At 47.0% G+C, this 21,324-nt stretch overlaps 7 protein-coding genes across 9 annotated transcripts; 1 reads left to right on the top strand and 6 right to left on the bottom strand.

The window, feature by feature from the left end:
• Positions 1 to 32: 32 nt before the first annotated feature.
• On the top strand, positions 33 to 1,105 carry LOC136199800 (glutaredoxin domain-containing cysteine-rich protein 1-like). The gene is made up of 4 exons (XM_065990102.1): positions 33 to 307; positions 362 to 604; positions 664 to 729; positions 793 to 1,105. Exons 1-4 carry the CDS (start codon positions 56 to 58, stop codon positions 949 to 951), a joined length of 720 nt encoding a protein of 239 aa, XP_065846174.1. The 5' UTR covers positions 33 to 55; the 3' UTR covers positions 952 to 1,105.
• Positions 1,016 to 4,310, bottom strand: LOC136199799 (arginine--tRNA ligase, cytoplasmic-like). The gene is made up of 14 exons (XM_065990101.1): positions 4,211 to 4,310; positions 4,021 to 4,161; positions 3,506 to 3,688; positions 3,371 to 3,460; positions 3,069 to 3,310; positions 2,888 to 3,008; positions 2,703 to 2,832; positions 2,545 to 2,649; positions 2,317 to 2,495; positions 2,151 to 2,260; positions 1,979 to 2,084; positions 1,807 to 1,920; positions 1,689 to 1,747; positions 1,016 to 1,486 (listed from the first exon to the last, which is right to left on the bottom strand). Exons 1-14 carry the CDS (start codon positions 4,253 to 4,255, stop codon positions 1,129 to 1,131), a joined length of 1,983 nt encoding a protein of 660 aa, XP_065846173.1. The 5' UTR covers positions 4,256 to 4,310; the 3' UTR covers positions 1,016 to 1,128.
• Positions 4,311 to 4,397: 87 nt separating this feature from the next.
• LOC136185426 (uncharacterized) lies at positions 4,398 to 5,578 on the bottom strand. Its single transcript, XM_065972562.1, has 5 exons — positions 5,541 to 5,578; positions 5,047 to 5,487; positions 4,880 to 4,990; positions 4,593 to 4,740; positions 4,398 to 4,545 (listed from the first exon to the last, which is right to left on the bottom strand). Exons 1-5 carry the CDS (start codon positions 5,545 to 5,547, stop codon positions 4,533 to 4,535), a joined length of 720 nt encoding a protein of 239 aa, XP_065828634.1. The 5' UTR covers positions 5,548 to 5,578; the 3' UTR covers positions 4,398 to 4,532.
• A 44-nt stretch (positions 5,579 to 5,622) lies between these two features.
• On the bottom strand, positions 5,623 to 8,853 carry LOC136193474 (leucine-rich repeat-containing protein 40-like). Its single transcript, XM_065982415.1, has 20 exons — positions 8,776 to 8,853; positions 8,629 to 8,694; positions 8,511 to 8,563; positions 8,218 to 8,419; positions 8,084 to 8,158; positions 7,943 to 8,029; positions 7,819 to 7,887; positions 7,688 to 7,765; positions 7,560 to 7,637; positions 7,421 to 7,510; positions 7,216 to 7,367; positions 7,000 to 7,164; positions 6,668 to 6,812; positions 6,540 to 6,617; positions 6,409 to 6,483; positions 6,266 to 6,334; positions 6,133 to 6,210; positions 6,006 to 6,083; positions 5,846 to 5,941; positions 5,623 to 5,797 (listed from the first exon to the last, which is right to left on the bottom strand). Exons 2-20 carry the CDS (start codon positions 8,652 to 8,654, stop codon positions 5,623 to 5,625), a joined length of 1,869 nt encoding a protein of 622 aa, XP_065838487.1. The 5' UTR covers positions 8,655 to 8,694; positions 8,776 to 8,853.
• On the bottom strand, positions 8,706 to 11,812 carry LOC136199486 (uncharacterized). Its single transcript, XM_065989684.1, has 15 exons — positions 11,508 to 11,812; positions 11,389 to 11,454; positions 11,286 to 11,327; positions 11,110 to 11,229; positions 10,906 to 11,058; positions 10,649 to 10,858; positions 10,523 to 10,600; positions 10,405 to 10,462; positions 10,236 to 10,350; positions 9,769 to 10,177; positions 9,564 to 9,719; positions 9,456 to 9,512; positions 9,095 to 9,397; positions 8,920 to 9,040; positions 8,706 to 8,869 (listed from the first exon to the last, which is right to left on the bottom strand). Exons 1-15 carry the CDS (start codon positions 11,796 to 11,798, stop codon positions 8,781 to 8,783), a joined length of 2,268 nt encoding a protein of 755 aa, XP_065845756.1. The 5' UTR covers positions 11,799 to 11,812; the 3' UTR covers positions 8,706 to 8,780.
• A 30-nt stretch (positions 11,813 to 11,842) lies between these two features.
• LOC136199485 (delta-like protein D) lies at positions 11,843 to 15,263 on the bottom strand. The gene is made up of 12 exons (XM_065989682.1): positions 15,109 to 15,263; positions 14,564 to 14,848; positions 14,197 to 14,509; positions 14,077 to 14,137; positions 13,963 to 14,021; positions 13,827 to 13,898; positions 13,659 to 13,772; positions 13,484 to 13,597; positions 13,311 to 13,424; positions 12,924 to 13,244; positions 12,713 to 12,862; positions 11,843 to 12,663 (listed from the first exon to the last, which is right to left on the bottom strand). Exons 1-12 carry the CDS (start codon positions 15,160 to 15,162, stop codon positions 12,020 to 12,022), a joined length of 2,301 nt encoding a protein of 766 aa, XP_065845754.1. The 5' UTR covers positions 15,163 to 15,263; the 3' UTR covers positions 11,843 to 12,019.
• A 272-nt stretch (positions 15,264 to 15,535) lies between these two features.
• Positions 15,536 to 20,315, bottom strand: LOC136199481 (protein jagged-1-like). Of its 3 annotated transcripts, none has more exons than XM_065989677.1 (20): positions 20,070 to 20,315; positions 19,939 to 20,016; positions 19,765 to 19,884; positions 19,493 to 19,701; positions 19,270 to 19,434; positions 18,813 to 19,078; positions 18,459 to 18,759; positions 18,336 to 18,396; positions 18,222 to 18,280; positions 18,098 to 18,169; positions 17,936 to 18,049; positions 17,806 to 17,866; positions 17,692 to 17,750; positions 17,568 to 17,639; positions 17,400 to 17,513; positions 17,233 to 17,346; positions 17,063 to 17,173; positions 16,685 to 17,014; positions 16,333 to 16,623; positions 15,536 to 16,279 (listed from the first exon to the last, which is right to left on the bottom strand). In XM_065989677.1, the coding sequence occupies exons 7-20, from the start codon at positions 18,691 to 18,693 to the stop codon at positions 15,771 to 15,773; spliced, it is 2,202 nt and encodes a 733-aa protein (XP_065845749.1). In that variant the 5' UTR covers positions 18,694 to 18,759; positions 18,813 to 19,078; positions 19,270 to 19,434; positions 19,493 to 19,701; positions 19,765 to 19,884; positions 19,939 to 20,016; positions 20,070 to 20,315; the 3' UTR covers positions 15,536 to 15,770. The 3 variants fall into 3 exon arrangements, with proteins under 3 accessions (XP_065845749.1, XP_065845750.1, XP_065845751.1); XM_065989678.1 differs by having other exon boundaries at positions 19,939 to 20,013; XM_065989679.1 differs by lacking the exons at positions 17,692 to 17,750; positions 17,806 to 17,866; positions 17,936 to 18,049; positions 18,098 to 18,169 and having other exon boundaries at positions 19,939 to 20,315.
• Positions 20,316 to 21,324: the final 1,009 nt, after the last annotated feature.

Genomic DNA, 21,324 nt, shown 5'->3' with positions numbered 1-21,324 from the left:
GCCGAGGGCAACGTTGCCCTCTGTTCATTCTCATCGCTTAGCTCCTCCCGAAGCCATGACAACGATCGCGTCCACAAATCGCTTCTCCTCGTCGTCCGATCCGTGCACGGACGAATCGGACGACGGCGATCTCGTCGCCGACTTGCCGGCGTTCATGACGTCCTCCTCGTCGTCGTCGAAACGCGAAATACGAAGCAAACGCGGCACGGTGCGCGGTTTTGAGAACAAGGTCTCGACGTCGCTGGCGGCGCTCCAAAAACGCGCGACGGACGAAACGCAGAGCAGTCGCGTCCTTCGACTGATGGAGGTCGGTTAGAGGCAGAAACTCGACGAGGGCCTTCATTGCGTATTGTTGTCTTAGGAGGAAAGAGCCGACGCCGACGGGCGCGGCGGAAAGATCGTTGTTTACATGACGAGCCTTTCGGCTGTACGGGAGACCTACCAGCAGTGCCGGGTGGTCCTGTTGACGTTTCGCACGCATCGTGTGCGCGTTCAGCAGAAGGACATCATGCTCCACGACGAGTATCACGACGAGTTGAAGGAGCGTCTGGGACGCGACGACGTCGTCGTGCCGCAGGTGTTCGTCAACGGCCATCACGTCGGGGTGGGCGAGATGTTTAATTGAATTAGTTAATGATCTAATGATTTGCTTTTTGCCCGCAGGGTCAGACGGAGGTACTGGCGTTGAATGAGGCGGGTGCGCTCGCTGAACTTTTGTCTTCGTTCGATGTGAGTGAGCCGCTTTCGATGCCGTAGCAACCGATTTTTGAATATATTTATATTGGCTTGTAGAAAATACTTGAGACGGATTGTCGTGCGTGCGGCGCCAAGGGCTTTGTTCCGTGCATGTGGTGCAACGGGAGTAAGAAGAGTATAAGGAATCGATACGGAAGTCTTCGATGCACCGTCTGCAACGAGAACGGTCTCCAGTTGTGTCCAGAATGCGGCTGAAACTAATAATTAATCATAAAGTACATTAATCGATATTTTTAGTTTCGAATACTTCTTCTATTTAGTTGCCCCCCTTCGTCGTCTCTCCATTCTGTTTTTTTTTCATACATGTATTATTCACGAGTGATATGACAAAACGATACAGCGCAGTTTATTTCTTTCTTTCGAGTGTTCGCTTCACATCTTCCCAACGGGTTTGATGCCGAGCAGATAAAAACCCTGGGCCATGACCATGGCCGTCGCTTCGCACAGCAAAAGTCGACTCGTATCGATTTTCACTATTTTACCCGTTTCCCTGTCCTTTTGAATGCAATAGCAGGCGTCGTAGAACTCCGTGAACGTCGTCGCCAAGTCGTAGAGATAGTCGCAGACGTAGTGGGGATAGAGTTCGTTCGCCGCTCGAGCGACGACTTCCGGGAATTGGACTATGCATTTGCCCAGCTTCAGCTCCTTGGCATGATCCAAACAGATAGGAATACGAGCGGCTTCCTTTCGCAGCGCCTCCCTATCGATCTTTCCCAGACGATAGATGGCACTAGAAAGCAAGACGTCGAATCAACAGATAGAAATAGCAAATCCCACACCTAAGCCCACATCCCGGTTAGGCGGAAGCCTATCTCTCCTCTAATGCATTACTCAACCGCGAGAAACGACGTTGCAGTTTTGAAGGGTTTCGCAATTACCCGCAAAAGGGACCGCGCGTAGAATAAGAGGGGGAAAAAACGCAATAGACTCACTTGGCTCTGGTGTAGGCGTAGAGCAAATAGACGGCCGTATTTCCTCTATCATCCAACATCTGGAGAAAAGCGCATAAGGCCTTATATAGAAGAGCGACGCGGCGGTGCGCGGGCTCACCTTGTCGAACGAGAAGACGTAGTCGTTGATTCGACAGTGCAACAAGTCGGCGTATTTGATGCATCCGTAGGCCACCGCTTGCTGAGCCGCTTCCATCTCCTCCGCAGTCAATTCCTACATAATCAAAAATTTCCTTCACTACGACTAGAGAACCAGAGACCTAATAATTCACCTTATCTCTGCCCTTGTCCAACAATTTCTGCCTGGCTCGTCTCAAACCCTCGTCGAGCAAATCGACGAGACGTACGGTGTCGCCAGATCGAGTCTTGAATTTTTTTCTATCGGAAATCACGTGGTCAGAAAACATAATTATTCATTGACTACTGCACTGCTACTGCACTCACTTGTCTTCGCCGAGCACGACGCCAAATCCAACGTGATCGATCCGAGTGAGTTCCGGGTTGTAATAGCCGGCAACTCGTGCGGCGGAGAATATCAGGCGAAAATGATGCCCCTGTATAGACTAGAGTATAGAAAAAAATCTTTCTCTAAACCCTCTCTCTTTCGAACCTGGCCAGAATCGACGACGTAGATGAGCCAGTCGCCCTTTTCTTCGTGAACGCGCTGTCTCAACGCCGCCATATCCGACGTGTCGTACGTGAATCCGCCGTCTGATTTTGCAATCGTCAACGGAACGGTGTCTTCGGGAACAAACAGCACCGTTCTTCCATCTTCGACAACGGCAATACCTAGAACGCCCAAATGGTATACATATAATAATCGTTGGACTTTTTGAACCTTTATCTTTGAGTTCTTTCACTATTCCGGGCATCATTGGCTGATAGAACGATTCGCCGCGCTCCTTGATCTTCACGTCTAGCCTTTCGTATATGAGAGCAAACTCTGCATATGAGAAAGAATCGTTGAACGAAATGTCTTCGTTTAGTAATATGAACCTTTTCGCGATACGTCACAGATCAAATTCCACGCTTTCTTCACGTCCGCGTCGCCCTTCTGCAGCAAGACTACGTCTGCATAAGCTCTCTTCTTGAATTCCTCGTCATCGTCAAAGCGTTTTTTTGACTCCTATACGGAAACATTGTGATCCTCAAATTTATCAGGAGGCTTCCGTCAGAAATGCCTTGTAGAATTTTTGTAGATCTCCAATTGGCGGCGAAACCGTCGCGTAGTTGGGAAACTGGTCTTTCAGGTGAGCAATCAGCATTCCAAATTGAGTCCCCCAATCGCCAACATGATTCAACCTGAAACAATCAATCAATCAATCAATGTATTTTGCTATGGCAACGCATAATGACAAAAACCTCAGCACGTCGTGACCGAGATACTCAAGCATTCGACAGATGGATTCGCCAATGATCGTCGATCGCAGATGCCCGACGTGCATCTCCTTGGCAATGTTCGGCGACGAGAAGTCGACGACGGCGCGGAGTTTTCTCTCAACGGGCGGCGGTTCGACGCCGTTCTGAATAAGCTGCGAGACTCGGCCGGAAACGAACGACTTGCAAACGTGAAGATTGATGAAACCGGGACCGCGAATCGACGTCTTAGAGAAAAACATATACCGTAGGGTAGGACGATGTATACTTGACATCGGTTCTCTTACGCTTTCAATCACGTCGTTTGAAGGAAGACAGTCGACTATTTGATTAGCAATGTCTTTGGGAGAGAGATCTCTTCCAAAGCCTCGAAGCATCTAAAGGGAGAAAGAGTAAGACTAATCCTTTCCCCCTTCCCTTACTTTGCTCATTCCCATTGCGCTGTTGCACTGATAGTCGGCGTCCTTTTTCGCAATGACGACCGACACGGGCGCCTTTGCCAGCGTCGGATAGGCCGTTCGAATTGCCGTGCGAAAGAGCGACGTCACGCACGAGAGGACCGTTTCCGTGCGACCCATGCCGCGAGCTTTCTCTTCAGCTATGCTCTAAGGAAGAGAAAGCTAAGACACCCCATAATAAAAGGACTACTACTACTATAGCAACGATCTCTGCTTCGTATGTTTGAAATTCAGATTAGATGCATGCTATTGGAAGTACACCATCTGTTGACTTCTGATTCACTGTTCAGAGACTCACTGTGACAATTAGACGAATTCCTTTTCCTTAATTCGTTTTACAACAGATAGAAAGGATGTGAGTGTGTGCGTGTGTATGTGTGGGCGTTGGGGGGACCCGGCTTGCTCTATTTTCTTTTACCCCCTACTACTGTTGTTGTAGTTCAGCAAAATAGCTCCTCCCCTTCTCCCATTTTTCGTACCCTTTTCAGATGCTGCCTTTGGTATTTGAGCTTGGCGTTGCGTGTGCGAAGTTCGTCGATCGTTTGGGACGACGGCGTTTGACCGTCGAGCGCCCTTTCGATCTCTTCGATTTGCGAGCGAAGTTGGCGAACGATTCTCTTCTAAAACCCAAGACCGTTTGTCGGTAGGAGAACGTTAGAAGGGTCTCACGGCTTCTTCGGCGCGTTCGATGAAGGGAGCGAGATCGGTAGCCATACGAACGGAAGAAAGAACGAAGAACACGAGGCGAGTCTCACCCGGATTGAGAGACAACACCCGTACGTGGTGGTATATATGTGCTTATATATATATAAGAACTTCCTTTTAGAATACTGTACGCTTGAATGAATAGCCGAAATGTTGCACCACTGCTTTTGGCTGTTAGATAGATAATCAGTTTACAAAGCACGTCGCTAAAAAATAAAACTAGTATGTCAAATAGTTATTGAAAAATCGTCTGCGTGCATATTCTCCTTCTTCTTCCCCTTTTGGCTTATAATGCGTCACTGAATAACGTAAATTTTAGCACATACAATCAATTTCACATTCATACCTTCTTTCTGAAAAAACTGACGTATCACCACCACCAGATAAAGCATAAAGGGCGCGTGGATCGATGCCACTCGAACGATTCCCATCCGCTGTAACAGCTGAATCCAATGCAACGTTGCTTCCAATCTGATGTTCGGAGCCAAGATTTTCTGAAAAAGACCAAACTCCATCAGCTACGGTTTGAATAACCCTCTTTTCGTTTTCTAGCAAGTTCCGGAACTACGGCTCAAATAATCAGAAAATCATTTAGGTTTCGATACTGTGCGTGTGCGTGCCCACAAAACACACCCGGCACGGTTGATGAGCTAGGAGGAATGACGGCTCCCGTTTGAGAATCGTCTGAACATTGAACAGGAGCCGAACGTTTCTCATCGGCAATTACACCCAACTCCTTCAATCCTACACAAACACATTCGAAATTTCCATCAACAGTATCGACCTATTTCAAACACTACTGTTCTTGACGGCACGACACGCTCTCTTGATTTCCGTTTGGATCCCGCGGGAGCTCAGAACTAAAGGTGGCACCGTACTCTCCACGACGAATGTGTCATTGAAATCGTCCTTATTGACGCCGTACAGTAAGGGAAAGACGCGTTGGCTGCCCTTATTGGCAAACTGCGTGAAGAGAACGTCGAGAACGGTGGCGGAGTGATCGACGCCGGTGTCGGTGCCGTCGGTCGTTTGTGCTAAAGTAAGGAAGCTCGGCGTGACCAGCCAAACGCAGCAGTCCGCCGATTTCATCAGCGTATTCCTTTGCGCTAATCCCCAACCCGGTTTGGAGTAAGAGGTCACTTCAGCGAAGAGTTCAAGCTGCTCGAGTAGATAGGATGCCGCCTCTGCCTGATCGTCCTTGGCGTCCTTGCCGCTGTGCAGTAGGAAAACTTTTGTTAATCCTGTTTAAAGTCGGTTTCGAGTGGGCAACACCGTCGTTCGGCAGTTGCTTTACCTGACATTGTGGAAACACTGGAAAGAAGTTGTTATACCTTCCCGTATGTAGGATGCACACAGCAGCCATCATCTTTAGCAAGCTAGTTGATAGAAATAACGTTCATTTCACAAAACGTAATAATGTCTGTTGTTTTGCCACTCGCTGCTATGCAGTGAGACAGCGGAAAGTCGACATCCATGCAGGTGTCCAGATAATTGCAAATCCACAGAAAATTTTTGTCGCATCTAAGAGGATAGTTTCCACGAGACAAATACCTGCACACGAACGATTATTCAGAAAATTGCGCACAGAAAACGACTGACACTGTCACTCTTTTCCCCGACGTCTTGGCATTTTCACAAGCTACGCTTATTCCAGAGAAAATGTCAATGGCTTGTAATTGACAAAAGTTAAGATTGCTAGAAATGAGATTTGAGTTAATTAACAGTCAAATATGTTGCAAGCAAAACTGCAGATGCTCACATGAAAATAAGATCTCCACTGTTGACTTCAAGACTAAATTGCTCCAAGGATCTAAGTTCTTCATTCTCCGACAAGTCCCTAGAAAATTGGTACCACAATGCATGGAGAGAAAGAACCAATACTGTACAGGTATCGAAGGCGTCGCATTATTGAAAACCTTTTGATTCCCAAACCACTGGAGCTAATTGAATTGTTCCTAAATTCTCTATCGTAAACAAAGCAAAACAATCAGTCGCAGTGAGCCTTGAAGTAGAACTAACACGCTTGTTAATTCTACACAACTAGAAATTCCAGAAGGAATCTCTTTCAGTCCATTGCTTTGCATTGACCTAAAAAGTTTAGTAATAATTTTATAAAGAAACTTAAAAAAATATTGTGAGCATAAATATTTTAAACGTCTCACAGAACAGAAAGTAAAGGAATTTTGCAGACATCCGAAAAGTAAGAGATACTCGATATCTCGTTATTCTCGATGATTCTACAGAACATTGTTTCAAGTCAGCATATGCTAGACAAGTACCCATAACGGCGTACAAGTTAGTCAATGCTCTGAGGTAAGAAAGTGAGGTCACCGAAAAATCGATATCTCCCAAGTAGCTGTCGCGAATGACTCTACAACAACATAGTTAAATTGCAAATTGATCTTGAAATTGAGAGCTTACAGAATCCGAAACCTTTCGATTAGGCTATTGTTCACAAAAGATCGAAAATCGGGAACCTTCGTAAGCTGACTGCAGAAGATTTGGCTGTAATCTTCGTCCATAGAGCATCCTCCCAATAATCGTGCAATATAGCACGAGAAAACGACTACAAAAAGAACGATCTTTGTCATGAAGGAATCACATGCGCACTTTTTCTAGCACGTGAGCGTGGTAGACTACATTTAGTGCACAGGAACAGTATGAACAGTCGAAGTCACATAAAAACAAAAACACAGAATAAAAATGTAGGTACAGTACTAAAAATTGATTTCATAATTAATTAAATTATTTACTGGCATTGTCCGATCTACTGCCGTAATCGCTAATAATTTTTTTATGATCCACAATTGAACTCGTTTCTGAAGCTCGCCTTGTTTTCCATATCCAAAAAAGGAATGGTATTAACGCCAGAACACCCAGCGAAATACCTATACCTAACCCTAACTGTAATCCAAGGTCTACGTAAAAGATAAGATGTAACATCATGATACTGTGTATAAACTACTTACTTTTACTGCAGTTGTCATTTTTGCAATAATCTGAGACTGCCTTGCTATCACTTGAGCACACGAAGCCGTTTGATTGCACACATGAACCAATGTAATCACAAATCCAAAACAAACTGCAGTCGCAGAAAATATTATTCCCGACCGACAGACAACTGCCAAAAGAGAGAAATGTTACTATAATTGAGCATATTTATACGTGTATTACAATGATGGCGGCGAGGAAATATCTGCGTGACATGCGTCACTGATGCCCGAATCAGAGTCAATTCGCCGAATTCCATTGTTTTCCAAATTCCTATATGCATGTAAAAGGATAAATAATTTGGAAAATTGGTTTAACGTACACAGCCTTAAGAACCCCACTACCAAACTTCAGAGATTCCGCAGGAATAATTGACAAATTTCGATTTTCCGACAAGTCTCTGTTGGACTACCGGTTTATAATAATTAAGCTCATTAGATTCTGTCTTACAAGTACGCAAGGCGTCCCATGTGAGCAAACTTGTTCGATCCCAAACCGGGTGAAGAAATGTTGTTGCAACCAAGACAGCTGTAACGTAGAGTCTGCTTCACTGCATTTCATTTACGCGACGTTGGCTTTACATTTCAGAGAGGAAAGTGCAATGTTCCAAGCCACTTGGTACAGAAGTCAGTCTGTTTCTTTGCAGGTCTCTACAGCCACGCGTCAAAGGCAAACCGAACGGCGCTTATAACTGTAATTACGTACAGACGATCCAGACTTCGTCGACCGCTTTTACACAAGTCATAGAACACGTCAGGAGCGATGTTCGTCAAGCCACTGCTTCTGATCTCTCTAAATATGGAGATATACGTAGGCGTTGGCCATTTCCTATCTATCTGAACGCACAAAGTTCCCAACTGCGTTAGTGGTAAAAAGGAAGCCGGCGATGTGATACGATTTATCTGACTGTTCGTGATTCTCCTAGATACAGAGACAAGGAGAATGAGACCTATAAATAGATACGATGTACTTTTCCTCACAGGGTTTTGTACGAGGATTGGCCAGTTCCTCGAAATTCGGCACATAGGTCAAGTTCGTGCAATAAATCGAGGCCAATTTTACGCTGCAATTGCAGTTCGCCAGCTGAGGACAGTCGTCGACTTCTTCCATCGTCCAATAAACAGCGCTGGCCGAACACACTTCGACTCCCGATGACCAGCAAGAATTGAGACATTGAGCGGTCTGCGTGAGAAATGCAAAAACAAGAAAGAACAGCGCCATCGTCTAGTGTTATGCGCGCACACGTAGGCTCAGCAGCACCTGATGGGCCCACCTGATGTCGCCTGATGCCGGCCTTCGCCCACACAACGGCTAGTAAGAGCCCGACTATAATAAACTGATGACATCATACACACAATTCAAGTGGAATTAAAATAATTAAAAAGCCTTACCACATAAATATGTAAAATCCTTTCATCAATTATATTTGGGAAGGTTTTGGCACAAAGACGGAGAAACTAGAAGAGAGCTCAGCTAAAAGAACTGTAATTCTGGGTGCTCCTCAGACAAAAAAAAGATAACAATTTCAATGGACCTACCAAACTTATTTGAGCCTCTTTCTCGCCATGTCAGAACCCAGTCTCAACGCCTTCAAAAGATTCTCGCAATTCGCTATTCCTCGACCAGCTATGTCTGTGGACAACCACGAAATGTTAGCGTGCATATGAGTCAAGCCAGCTTACCAAAAGCGGTTCCGTGATCAACCGACGTTCTTATGATGGGAAGACCCAACGTCACATTGACCGTGTCTTCAAAACCGATCAGCTTAGCCGGAATGTGACCCTGATCGTGATACATAGCCACCTGCGAGAAACGTCAATAATTAAAACGTTAATTCTGTCCCTAGTCTTCTCTTACCACAACATCGTAGTCCCCTCGGACGACTTTACCAAATAGGGTATCAGCCGGAAATGGCCCGGTAACATTCCATCCCTTGGCACGACACTCGGCGACAGCTGGCTCAATCACTCTTGGCTCTTCGTCACCGAAAAGACCACCGTCTCCCGCATGCGGATTGAGACCGGCGACGGCTATCTTAGGATCAGCCACGTCACTGGCAACGAAGAAGTCACGAGACAGCTCGATCGTCTCAATAATTCGCTCTTTGGTGAGCTTCTTGGGCACGTCTTTGTAGCTGCAATGACCCGTTGCATGAACCACCTAAGAAAAAACCCTTAACATAGCAGCACCAAGACTGATCGCGCTTCGCACATCGTACCTTAAAGTTACCGGAAGCAAGCATTAGTCGCGACGTCTTAGCACCCGAGTACTTTGCCTATGTAGGTTCAGGCTACTACATAAGTGACTGCATATAACTAAGGCTTACCAGTAGTTCCGTGTGACCAGCAAACTTGTATCCCCCTAGATTCATTGCCTCCTTATTCAAGGGTGCGGTCACTATAGCGTCGACGACGCCGGCCATGGCCAGTTGTACGGCAAATATGACACATTCTGCAGCAAAGCGACCGGCTTCCGGCATAACCTTTAGACAGAGAACGTTAGAATTTAAATTGGGACTTTTCTCTCTTTACTTCTCCTAGCGTGAACGTCGTCTCGCCTTCAACCTGAAGCGGATTCCACACGAGAACTGACGACTTGTTCTCTGGCCAATTCAGTCGCGGCCACTTCTTTCCGTCTTTTTCGTACGTCTCTGCGACGACGATCGTAATCTCGGATAGTCCACTGCAGAACGTCGCGGCCTTTTTCAGCGAGTCCGGATCGCCCAGAACGAGAATGCGACACCAGTTCGAGACGCGAGGCAACGCTAAGGCCTTGACTATGATCTCTGGTCCGATTCCGCACGGATCGCCCATCGTCAGTGCAACGACAGGCTTTGACGAAAGCTGACGGTCTCTCAGCACAGACATTGACGTAGACAAGACCGATTCCGAGCACAGTCCCCCAGGTTTAATGACAATGGGAAAAGAATCCAATTCACCTCTTCAGGGGAAAGGTTATTGGCTTACAATTTGTGCTAGCAACTCAGCCTCTCACTTACCCTGTCACTCGACAAAGAGCTGCGTATGGTTCAATGTACTCTTCGAATCGAAGCAAGTCGACCGAGAGAGATCGAAGCAGAGACGCTGCAGTCGATCCGCCAGTTACAATCAACCCTATGAAAATACATTATTGATAACTGGTCGTCTCTGTACAGTTTCTCTGCATGCCTGAAGGTTGAAAAGCCTCAAAGACTGTTCTCGCTGCCTGAACTAGAGTGTCCAAAACCTGCATGGCACATAATAGAGTGCTTGACGTTTCTCTAACATGCTCCCTAAGTGCACGTACTTCTTCTCTTGTTTCGACTTTCAACGACAGCAAAATAACCGCTGGTTTTTGAGTACTGTCTGGAACGTTTAGTAATCCCTATTAAATATTAATTATGTACGTAACTGTATTTGGGATTTGATTGACCTTCACTGGATCCAATTTCACACTTAGAACGCTTCTTTCAGTTTTGAGCAGATGATCAATTTGACGTTCAGTAACAGAATGCCGACTTCCCTGTACAATTAATATACTGTTGCTCGACGCCAAACGAGCAGACGCGTTCTGCGATGATGGTTGTTGCTGCAGAGTAGATGAACGGAGAGAAAACGCTCTAGGAACTTCTCTAGCAAGTCCCTACCAAAAATATATAGATAAAAGCTAAAAAACGTAACGGCACTCACAGCAGAACCACAAAGGAGGACACTCGTCGAGTTTTCTTGCATCTTGGCTGCAGTCTGCGCAATTGTATACAGCTGCTTCTGCGACGTAGCATCACACGCGTAGACCGTCTTCCTCTTTTCGTCAAGTGACTTTGTGACGTGATCGAGGATGGACTAAAGCAAAGTGTGAGCAGACGACAAAGAAAGACAACACTTGATGGAAACCTCCATTCCCTGCATCACTTTCTCTAGTGGAATGTGCTCGATCTTCCATCCAGATTGGCATCCAAGTAGCTCAAGAACAGAAGTCGACTTCACATCAATATTGCAAAGAGATACAGGGACCTAATAGAACATATTCAAGGAAAGTCAATGACATAGAGCCCCTCTAAGAGTCTCACTCCGTTTAGAAGGTGATAGCCACCAACGGTAATTCTTCCAGCCTATACAATCGTTTGATTGAATATTTAGAAAATTTATTAGTTAATTAATTAAAAGTTATACTTCCGGTAGGGCTGGAGCAAAGAAGCATACGTCAAAATTACGGCCGTTCATCAGACACTCCAATTCCTAAAAGTATTTCGACGACAAGAACAAGACAACGGCATCGTATTTGAACGTACTAGAGCGACGTTGCCTCGCAACGTGGAATCGATCTTCTTGTAGCAGACGTTCGCATCGACGTTCGACGTGAGTTCGATCGCCTTTCGAAGACGCGCGATCGCTTCCTGTTTGTCGGCCGTTCGAGAGTCGGTGTCGAGAACTAGAGCGTTATTGCACGTCGAATCGAGCTCCTGGCGTTCGTTCGACTGGAGAACGATCTCGGTGCAGAGACCTCGACGAAAGAACTCGGCGCCGGAGTCGGATGCGCCGCTCAGGTCGTCTGCAAACATCAAAATCGCGCATTGTTTCATTTCGGATGTCCGGGGAAGCTCGCACACAACAGGAGCCCGTAAACTGCTTGTAAACACTAAAATTTCTCTCTTTCTCTCTCTCTAAAGACAAAAGAAGCGACATGCAAAATCTGAACTGGTGCTGAAGTGATGAAACCGGGTGTGCAATGACATAAAAAGGCGATCAACATCGGGCAAAACAAATCGTAGTACAAAATGTACACAGTAGACAGCATCTTCCTCTACGCGCATTTCGTGTACCTACCACCGCCACCCTTGACAGGCTCGAGATAATCATCCTGAGAGGCCGCCGGCCCTCCATTGGCTCCACTCGGCGCAGCATCGTAGGTAGGATTGGCCAGAGAGACAGCACCCCCATTTTCCGTCGCCGCGGCAGGGGGAGCGGCACCCGCGCCCGTGTCCGTCTCGGCGCCCGCGTGCTCCCCGCCACTCGCGTTATTCGTGTACGGAATCGTCGACCCGTAACCCGGGTTGGGCGCACGATATCGCCACGCCGTGCCGGACATGTCCTCATACGCATGCGACGACGACGACGACGGCGGCGGCAGAGGCATGGCGGATCGCGAACCGTCGCCGATGACGTCATAAAAAGGTTCGTCGTCGATGTTTTTCATTTTGGCGGCGACGTGTTCTTCGTCGACCGCCACTTGGCACGCCGACATCGACATCGACATCGCCATCGACGACGAATTGTTATTTTGAGTTGCCGGCGGCGGTACTATGATGATCGATCCCTGTTTCGATCGACGACGCAGGAAGACGAGTAGGACTATTATGATGATGATGAGGAGAACGAATCCGGCGGCGACCCCGATGTACAGACTGAGATTTGAACTATTCTTTTCGTCTGTGCTGCTCGCAGAATCTAAATGGAAAATGTATAGATTGCTGTGGTTGGGCTCTCCTGCCTCTACCTCCAACGCAGTCGCCTAAACATCCCTCCGTCGCCTTTGGCTCGGACGTTTGCGTCGGTTCCGCCGTCTCACAACTGTGCGATCCCACCGTATTATGGCATACTTCACCCGAACCGCACGGCGATTCTTCCTGCTCACATTCGTCGATATCTTAACGAGGGCCGGAGAAGAAACGTATTTATTGCGTCTTTGCTTTCGTTATTGAACTCACCGCTGCACACGTTTTTTTCTACCTCTTTGTCCCATACCCCGTTTTCAAGACAACTTAGGATTATAGGACTTGTCGGCTGCATACTATATCCGTCTTGACAGGTGATCTGCGCCGTCGTGCCAACCCATCGGCCATCATTCGAAAAAGACACTTTCGTCGAACTGGGCAAATAGTCAAGGTGACTGCACTGAATCAGACTGCATGGGTGACCGTCGCCGGCGTTTGTATAGCCGGGTTTACACGAACACAAGTAACCGCCTGAGGTATTATTGCACACCGTATTGACACCGCAGTCGTTTAGATCTGCACACTCGTCGATGTCTAAAAAATTATATATACACATACATACATACATATACATGTAATAAATTGGTCAACATGACTTGCCTGTATCGCAGAGATCGCCCGTGTATCCGGATTGACACGTGCAGGAGAAGGAATTTACGAAATCAGAGCAATGCCCATTATTAAGACAAGGATCACTTGAACACTCGTCGATATCTTTATAGACAAAAACAAATTTAACTTATACACTCATTGTATTATACGCAATTTCTCGCCTGTAGAGCAAAACTGTCCGGCGTAGCCAGACGGACAATTGCACGTAAATCCGTTAGCATGATTGTCACATGTGGCACCGTTCAAACAAGGATTGCTTCGACACTGATTCATATCTACGAAATCAATATTCATTTATTGAGTGAGAGAAATCTGAAGCAATAGTCTCTCTCATACCAACGTTGCAAGTCGATCCGATGAAGTCCGACGGACATGCGCAGCGGAAGCTGTTCGGTTTTACAGAACACGTCCCCCCATTCTGACAAGGATGATCGTTGCATCCCAACCCACCTGAGCAAAAGGATTTATAATTATAGCAATGGACTAATAGCATCACTAATTCACTTTGGTCGCACAGAGGTCCCAACCAATGCGACTGGCAAATGCAGTCGTTCCCGTTAGAGCAATCACCGTGTTCTATAAGAAGAAACGAACAACCATGTCAACAGAGAGTGCAAAGAGTAATAATGAACGCGCTCACTGCATCCGCTCTTCTTCACGCAATCCGAACACGTATTCCCTTTCCAACCAGGATCACAACTAGCAAAGGCATCATTACTCACAAGATAACTTCACCAATAGACAGACGTCTTACGTGCATTGCCCAGGCTTCGTACAAGAGCCGTGTAGCTTACTACAACCGGTCTTGCAAATAGCTATAAGAATAGAAAAAAAAGTAGTTTTTTCTCATAAGACGGAAGAAGGATATCAATACGAGTTTTGCATTGAGGAGCTCCCGTCCATCCGCTCATGCATTTCCGCTGGCCCGTCGTACGATCGCACGTATAGTGCCCAGTCGCGTCGGAGTCTTGCGGCACGCAGAGCACCGAACAGTCGCCGTAGTAATTCGCGTCGCACTGAACGCGCCATTTCAGCGAGAGCGTCTTGCTATACTTTCCCTTTATCGTCAACGAGCTCCAGGCGCTCGAGACGCCCGCGTGGGCAATGCCCGGTCGCAAGACGTCGACAAGATCGTCCTTGTTAATCGAATCGTCGTCCCATATAGTTAATTTTAAACTAAACGAATTCTAAAAATTCATAAATAAATTCATTAATTATTGAAATTTTTCTCGCGTGTTTACCTTCCAGGCTCCGCTAAAACCGAACGAAAATGGATTATCGAGATTATTTTTGAGTGCGTTTTTTCCAGTTGAGAAGGTAACGCTGTCGTCGAACTTGCCCGTCGTGCGCGTCCCAATGCACGTATTGTCATTGCTCGGATTATAGTCGCGATAGCAGACGATGACAAAGTTATCGCAGTCGTTGCTACAGCCCCACGAGAGGAACGAATCGCAACATAGCCCTTTGAAGTCTTTGCTCGCCGAATGTCTGTATTGGTTGAATTGAATTTCTAGCGTGCCGTCGCCCTGAAAAAGATATAATAAAGTCGCGTGACCGCTTTCTTGGAGCCGCGCCAATTTGCGCTCGTGGAAAATCACATCCGGTTCTGTATCATGCGTTGTGTGGCTGAGAGTGGGAGACGCGGAGATAAAGGGGCTTCTGTTTTCAACTTTTGAGAGCTACTACTACAATGTATGTGGCTTTACGCGATCCACGGGCGATCGATCGCGAGGATGGGACTTAGGACGGACTTGCGTGTCCGATTCCGTTCTTTCTTTTGTCTCACCCGCGCGGTGTGGAAGAACGACGACAACAGGAGGATGACCGCGACGACAAGCATTGTCTTTTCCTCGAGCAGCGAAGAAATTCCGAAGAGCAAGCGCCAAGATCACGCTCCGTAACCAAGCGTCGGATGACCCCTAATGAACTTACGTCGCTACAAGGAATCATAGATATGAAGGAATGAACGTAAAGTAGCTACGCCCATGCGGAAGGCGCGCGTTACTACTGGTTCTACCCTGGCAATTCTGGCCAATTCTACCACGGATACTAGAGGAAACCAATTTTACCGTGGACGCTAGAAGAGAATCTCCTCTAGGATCGATGATTTGACGTGCAGTGAGCGAAAGCAGATGAAGGTAAGAGCAAGTCGTGACTGCACTCTCAGCAGAACCACAAAAATGGGCGCTGCTCCTGTGAAAGAAAGACAACACGAAGTGAAAACCTCATCATCACTCGACCTTCCATCCAGATCTAAAGAACAAGCATTGGAGAACAATTTCGATGCAGAGACTCAGACAAAAAAACGACGTGCAAATTCTGAACTGAAAACTGCGTGGGCTGACGTGATCAACATTGCGCAAACAGTAAAATGTACTACACCGGTAGACCATCTTCCTCTAATCGCATTTCGTGTACCTTCATAAACGAGCGTACGACCAACGTACGTTAGACGAGCTGGACATCAACGCCGCCGCCACCCTTGACGTCAGGCTCGAGATAGTGATTCTGAGAGGCCGGCCGATCCTTTTCCGCAGCGGCGACGCCCGTTTCAGGCAGCGAATGCTCCGCTCCGTTCGCGTTATTGGCGGACAGAACAGACCAATAAGCCAAATTGCGAGCGTTGAAGGCCACGGCCGACATATCCTCGTACTTGGGGGGTCGCGAACCGTCACCGATGACGTCATAAAAGGGTTCATTTTTCATTTTGGCGGCGTCGTGTTCTTTGTCGACCGCCGCTTGGCACGCCGACATCGACATCGCCATCGACGACGACGACTTGTCATATTGAGTTGGCGGGCGCGGTACTATGGTGATCGATTCCCGTTTCGATCGGCGACGTAGGACGAGGAGGATGACTATTATGATGACGATGAGGAGGAGGACTCCGACGGCGACTCCGATGTACAGACCGATATTATTCTTTTTTTTTTCGTCGATGATGCGTTCAGGAGTCCCTAAATAAAAGAACTTAGGGTTAGGGTTAGATGGCTAGGTCGGGTTGTCTTGCCTATAGCATCCGTGTTTTCTTCATCGCATTCCGAACATGGAGAAATCGTCGTCGGCGCTTTCGTCTCGGGCGTTTGCGTCCGTTCCGTCGTCGGCGCTTTCGTCTCGGGCGTTTGGGTTGGTTCCGTCGTCGGCGCTTTCGTCTCGGGCGTTTGGGTTGGTTTCGTCGTCGGCGCTTTCGTCTCGGGAGTTTGCGTCTGTTCCCCCGTCTCGCATATGTACGATCCCACCGTATTATGGCACACTTCACCCGAACGGCACGGCGATTGTGCTACCTGACATTCGTCAATATCTTACCGAGGAGAAAAAGAGTATTTGCTACGTCTTTGTTTTTTGTTATTAATTAAACTCACCGCTGCATATGTTTGCTTTGACCTCTCCGTCCCATTCCCCGTCGTCAAGACAACGTAGGCTAGAAAGGCTTCCGGGCTGCATTTTATATCCGCCTAGACAGGCGATCTGCGCCGTCGTGCCAACCCATCGGTTATCGTTCGAAAAAGTCACTCTTGCCGCGGAAGCACCGAGCGAACTGTCGAGGTTCTTGCACTGAATCCGGGTGCACGAGCGACCGTCGCCTGCGTCTGCATAGCCGGGTTTGCATGGACACAAGTATCCACCTACTGTATTATTGCACAACGTATTGGCACCGCAGTTGTTTAGACCAGATGCACACTCGTCAAAGTCTGAAAATTGGCACATGTACATAAAATAAATCGGTCTATATGACTTGCCTGCATCGCAGCGACGGCCCGTAAATCCGGAATGGCACTGGCAGGAAAAGGCATTTACGAGATCAGAGCAACTTCCAAAAACGCAAGGATTACTCAGACACTCGTTGATCTCTTTATGAACAAAAAAACAAATTTAACTTATACACTCGTTGTGTGTTTTTTTGTCTTGCCTGCAGAGCAAAACTGTCCGGTGTAGCCCGGCCGACAATTGCACGCAAATCTGTTGGGCAGATTTTGACATGTGGCACCGTGCATACAAGGATTGCTTCGACACAGATTCATATCTATTTATTTACTATACTTCAGATTGAGATACTAAATTGTTTCTCGCTCATACCAACATCACAAGTCGTTCCGGTGAAGTCCGACGGACATGCGCAGTTGAAGCCGTTTGGAATGACGGAGCACGTTCCTCCATTCTGACAAGGATGACTGTTGCATGCCGACCCATCTGAACAGGGATATTCATCCTACATGTAGCAAGAAAAGCACCACTAATTCTCACCTTGGTCGCACAGGGGTCCTAACCAGGGTGACTGGCATATGCAGTCGTTCCCGCTTTGACAAACGCCGTGTTCTATAAGAAAAACTCTATCAAAGGAGAATGCAAACGTAATAATGACGCTCACTGCATCCGCTCTTCGGCACGCAAATTGAACATGTACTCCCTGTCCAACCAGGGTCACAACTGGCAAAAGCAGCATCATTACACGAGAGAGAAACTTCAGTAATAGACGTCTTACTTGCATTCTCCAGGCCTTGTACAAGAGCCGTGTAGCTTACTACACCCCGTCTTGCAAATAGCTATAAGGAGGAGCAGAATATCGTTTTTCACTTGTAAGACGGAAGAGGGATATCAATAACATATCATACCAACATCACAAGTCGTTCCGGTGAAGTCCGACAGACATGCGCAGTTGAAGCCGTTTGGAATGACGGAGCACGTTCCTCCATTCTGACAAGGATGATTGTTGCATCCCGACCCATCTAAATAGAAATATTCATCGTAGCAAGAGAAGCACGACTAATTCTCACCTTGGTCGCACAGGGGTCCGAACCAGGGTGGCTGGCAAATGCAATCACTCCCGTCAAGGCAAACGCCGTGTTCTGTAAGAAAACTCTGTCAACAGAGAATACAAAAAGTGATAATGACGCTCACTGCATCCGCTCTTTGGCACGCAAATTGAACATGTACTCCCTGTCCAACCAGGGTCACAACTGGCAAAGGTAGCATCATTACACAAGAGAGAAACTTCAGTAATAGACGTCTTACATGCATTCTCCAGGCCTTGTACAAGAGCCGTGTAGCTTACTACAGTTTGTCTTGCAAACAGCTATAAGGAGAGCAGAAAAAAACCCGTTTTCTTTTGTAATACGGAAGAGGAATTATCAATACGAGTTCTGCACTGAGGAGCTCCCGTCCATCCGACCAAGCACAAATGCTGTCCTGTCTGAAGATCGCAGGTGTAGTGGTCCCGAGGAAGTGGATTGCAGTACTTCGAACAGTTGCCGTAGTAAAACGGGTTGCACCGAACGCGCCATTGAAGCGAGAGAGTCTTGCCGTATTTTCCATTTAGCAACTTGCTCCCGTTGCTCGGGACGCTCGCGTGAGGAATTCCCCATCGCAACATGTCGACAAGTTCGTCCTTAAAGGGCCAATCGTAGTCCCAGATGGTAATTTTCAAACTAAAGGAATTCTACAAATTCGCAAATTAATTATTGAAAATATGGAGAAGTTTTTCTCGTTTACTTTCCAGGCATCAAAACCGAACGAAAAAGGATTGTTGAGATGTGACTTTGGGAAGATATAATGTCGTCGTTGTCATTGAACTTGTCCGTCTCGCGCGTCCCATTCGTGCACGCATTGTCATCACTCGGATTATAGTCGCGATAGCAGACGACAAAATAGTTATCGCATTTGGGATATAGTGACGGAAAACCATCGCAAATGGACCCTTGGTAGTTTTTGCTCTCCGGATTTATGTATTGGATGAATTTGATTTCCAGCGTACCACCCTGTAAAAAATAAAGTCAAGTGCATGACCTTTTTTTTCGAGCAGCGCCAATCCGATTTTGCATGGAACGCACTATCATGCGGTGTCCGTGTGTGTATAGGGCGGATGAGACTGGGAGACGTATAGAGACAAAGAGTCTATCTAGTTCGGGCGAGGTTGGGTGTCTGATTCCCTTGTTCTTTTTTGTCTCACCTTCGGGAAGAGCAACGACAGCGCCGCGTGGAAGAGCGACGACAACAGGAGGATGACAGCGACGACGAGCATTGTCTTTTCCCCGAGCAGTGAAGAAATTCTGAAGAGCAAGCGCCAGATAACGTTCCGACTTCCGTACTAGTCCGTCGCCAAGCGTCGGACGACCTATTATATCCCTGACTTAATTAATTAATGAACTTACATAACTACGCCCATGCATTACCAAATTTGCCACCAGGAAAAATGTTTTAGAGAATGTGGCTTCTAAAACACGGTTTTCCGGAAGCGTGCGTGGCTTCCAATTAACGGCTTTCCTTGATTTGTTATCAGCAACGTGGCGTGATAGTGAGCAAGTACGTAAGCAAAGCTCTAGCAGAGCGACTCGCTCAAAAGCAAAGTGGTCTGGTTTGAACGTAGCAGCATGGCACTGAGCTAAACAAAGCAGCGGCGACAGCATAGAAGCATTCTATTTTGACATGTCTTCGGTTCTAATACGTTTTCATTATTTCGAACAATCCTATCGCGATCGACGACATCTACACTGGCAGACGTTAATCTGCTGACGCGACCCGGGGTCTCCGCCAGCGCGGCGACGTTCTTGGCCGACATTTACATCTATAGTCATAAGAAACGATCAAGCAATAATAATTCGCCTGCTAACGTTACGACCTCTCCAACTTGGCCAACTTGTGGATTGCTAACTACAGGAATGTGCACGACAGACTGGCGTGGCTGCCAGAGGAACTGCTACGTCAATCTAACTTGACAAACAGGTACTCCTTGGAAATTCGTCGTGTTACCTGATGGAAATGGCTCTTTGTGAGATCGCACGTTCCCCACTTTGATCCAGAAGCTCGTCCATCGCGTCTTACGTCCCCTTTTCTGTTCTTTTCGAGCGGTTCTGGGCCTCCAACGGGAAAGGACGTCGGGGAAGAGAGACTCGTCCAGAACGACGCCTGGATTGACGCCGAGCGCAGAGAGAATCGAAATGGCAACCACTACTAGGCGTAAAGATTCCGTCCGCTTTAGCTGAATCACAGGGCAGGACGGAGTTTCAAACGCGCATGCGTCGTAGTTAGGGTTACTGGTTACTCCCTTCGAATGTTTTCCGAAAGCGCTGATTTTACCTTATCTAGCCTCTGACAAGCGCATTTTCTTTGGCGAAAATGCGCAAATGTGGCATTGCTTCACTGAAACAAACGCGCATCGGGCGGGGACCCTCGTACAAATTATCGTCTACAACTTCCCATTTTTGTCGCCGAGCTTTCCAAAAACGCCAGTAGTATAAATAAAAGGCAGTATTCTTTATCTTTGAAGCTAAAAAGACGCTGTTTTTACCTAACATATTTCGGCAAAATTCGAAACATCGTGGGTCGTTAGGCGCGATTGAGGCACGATTCAGCGCATTTTCGAGCGCATTTACAAATCCCTACGATTTTTTAAATTTTTGAAGCTATTTATAGAGAAAACGTGCGGTTCCTAGTGCGTTCAGCGATCCTAAAACTTTCAAACCGCTTTTTCTCGATTGACGTACCCCTCAACTAAAAATACGTCAGGGCTAAAATCAAAGCTTATTCATTGAAGCTTCGATCTGCCAATTCTCAAGCTTAGACAATTCGAACTCATCTTAGACGAGCCATTTTTCTTTCACGGGGTCTCGATAGAACGATAAATGTTTACTTCATTGGCTGATTTAAGGCGACAAGGCTACGTCATTGGCTCTCCGCCCATTGTTACGCCAGAGATATAAAGAGTTACTCTTTTATATCTCTGGTTACGCACTAGTATTCGTACATGCGCGTTTGAAACTCCGTCCTGCCGAATCACAGTCGCAGCACGTTAGGCCTGATGGTTGGCGGGAAAGGAAAAGGGCCTATCGTTTCTACGAGCAGTGCAAGGCGATCTGAACTTTCTACAATAGCGGCTCGTGCGTTTGAGTCGATTATGAACGATTCTCGCTCGTCTTTCAGTTGCGAATGTCTAGTCTAGTCGAGGGCTTCGCTAACAGGCAGAGAAATCGTCTGCAAACGTTCGCTTAGCTAACAAAAATCCATT

Source organism: Oscarella lobularis, chromosome 1 (assembly GCF_947507565.1).
Source record: "Oscarella lobularis chromosome 1, ooOscLobu1.1, whole genome shotgun sequence".
NCBI lineage: Eukaryota > Metazoa > Porifera > Homoscleromorpha > Homosclerophorida > Oscarellidae > Oscarella > Oscarella lobularis.
Note: the sequence above shows the minus strand (reverse complement) of the source record. Positions and strands in the feature narration are given on the sequence as shown.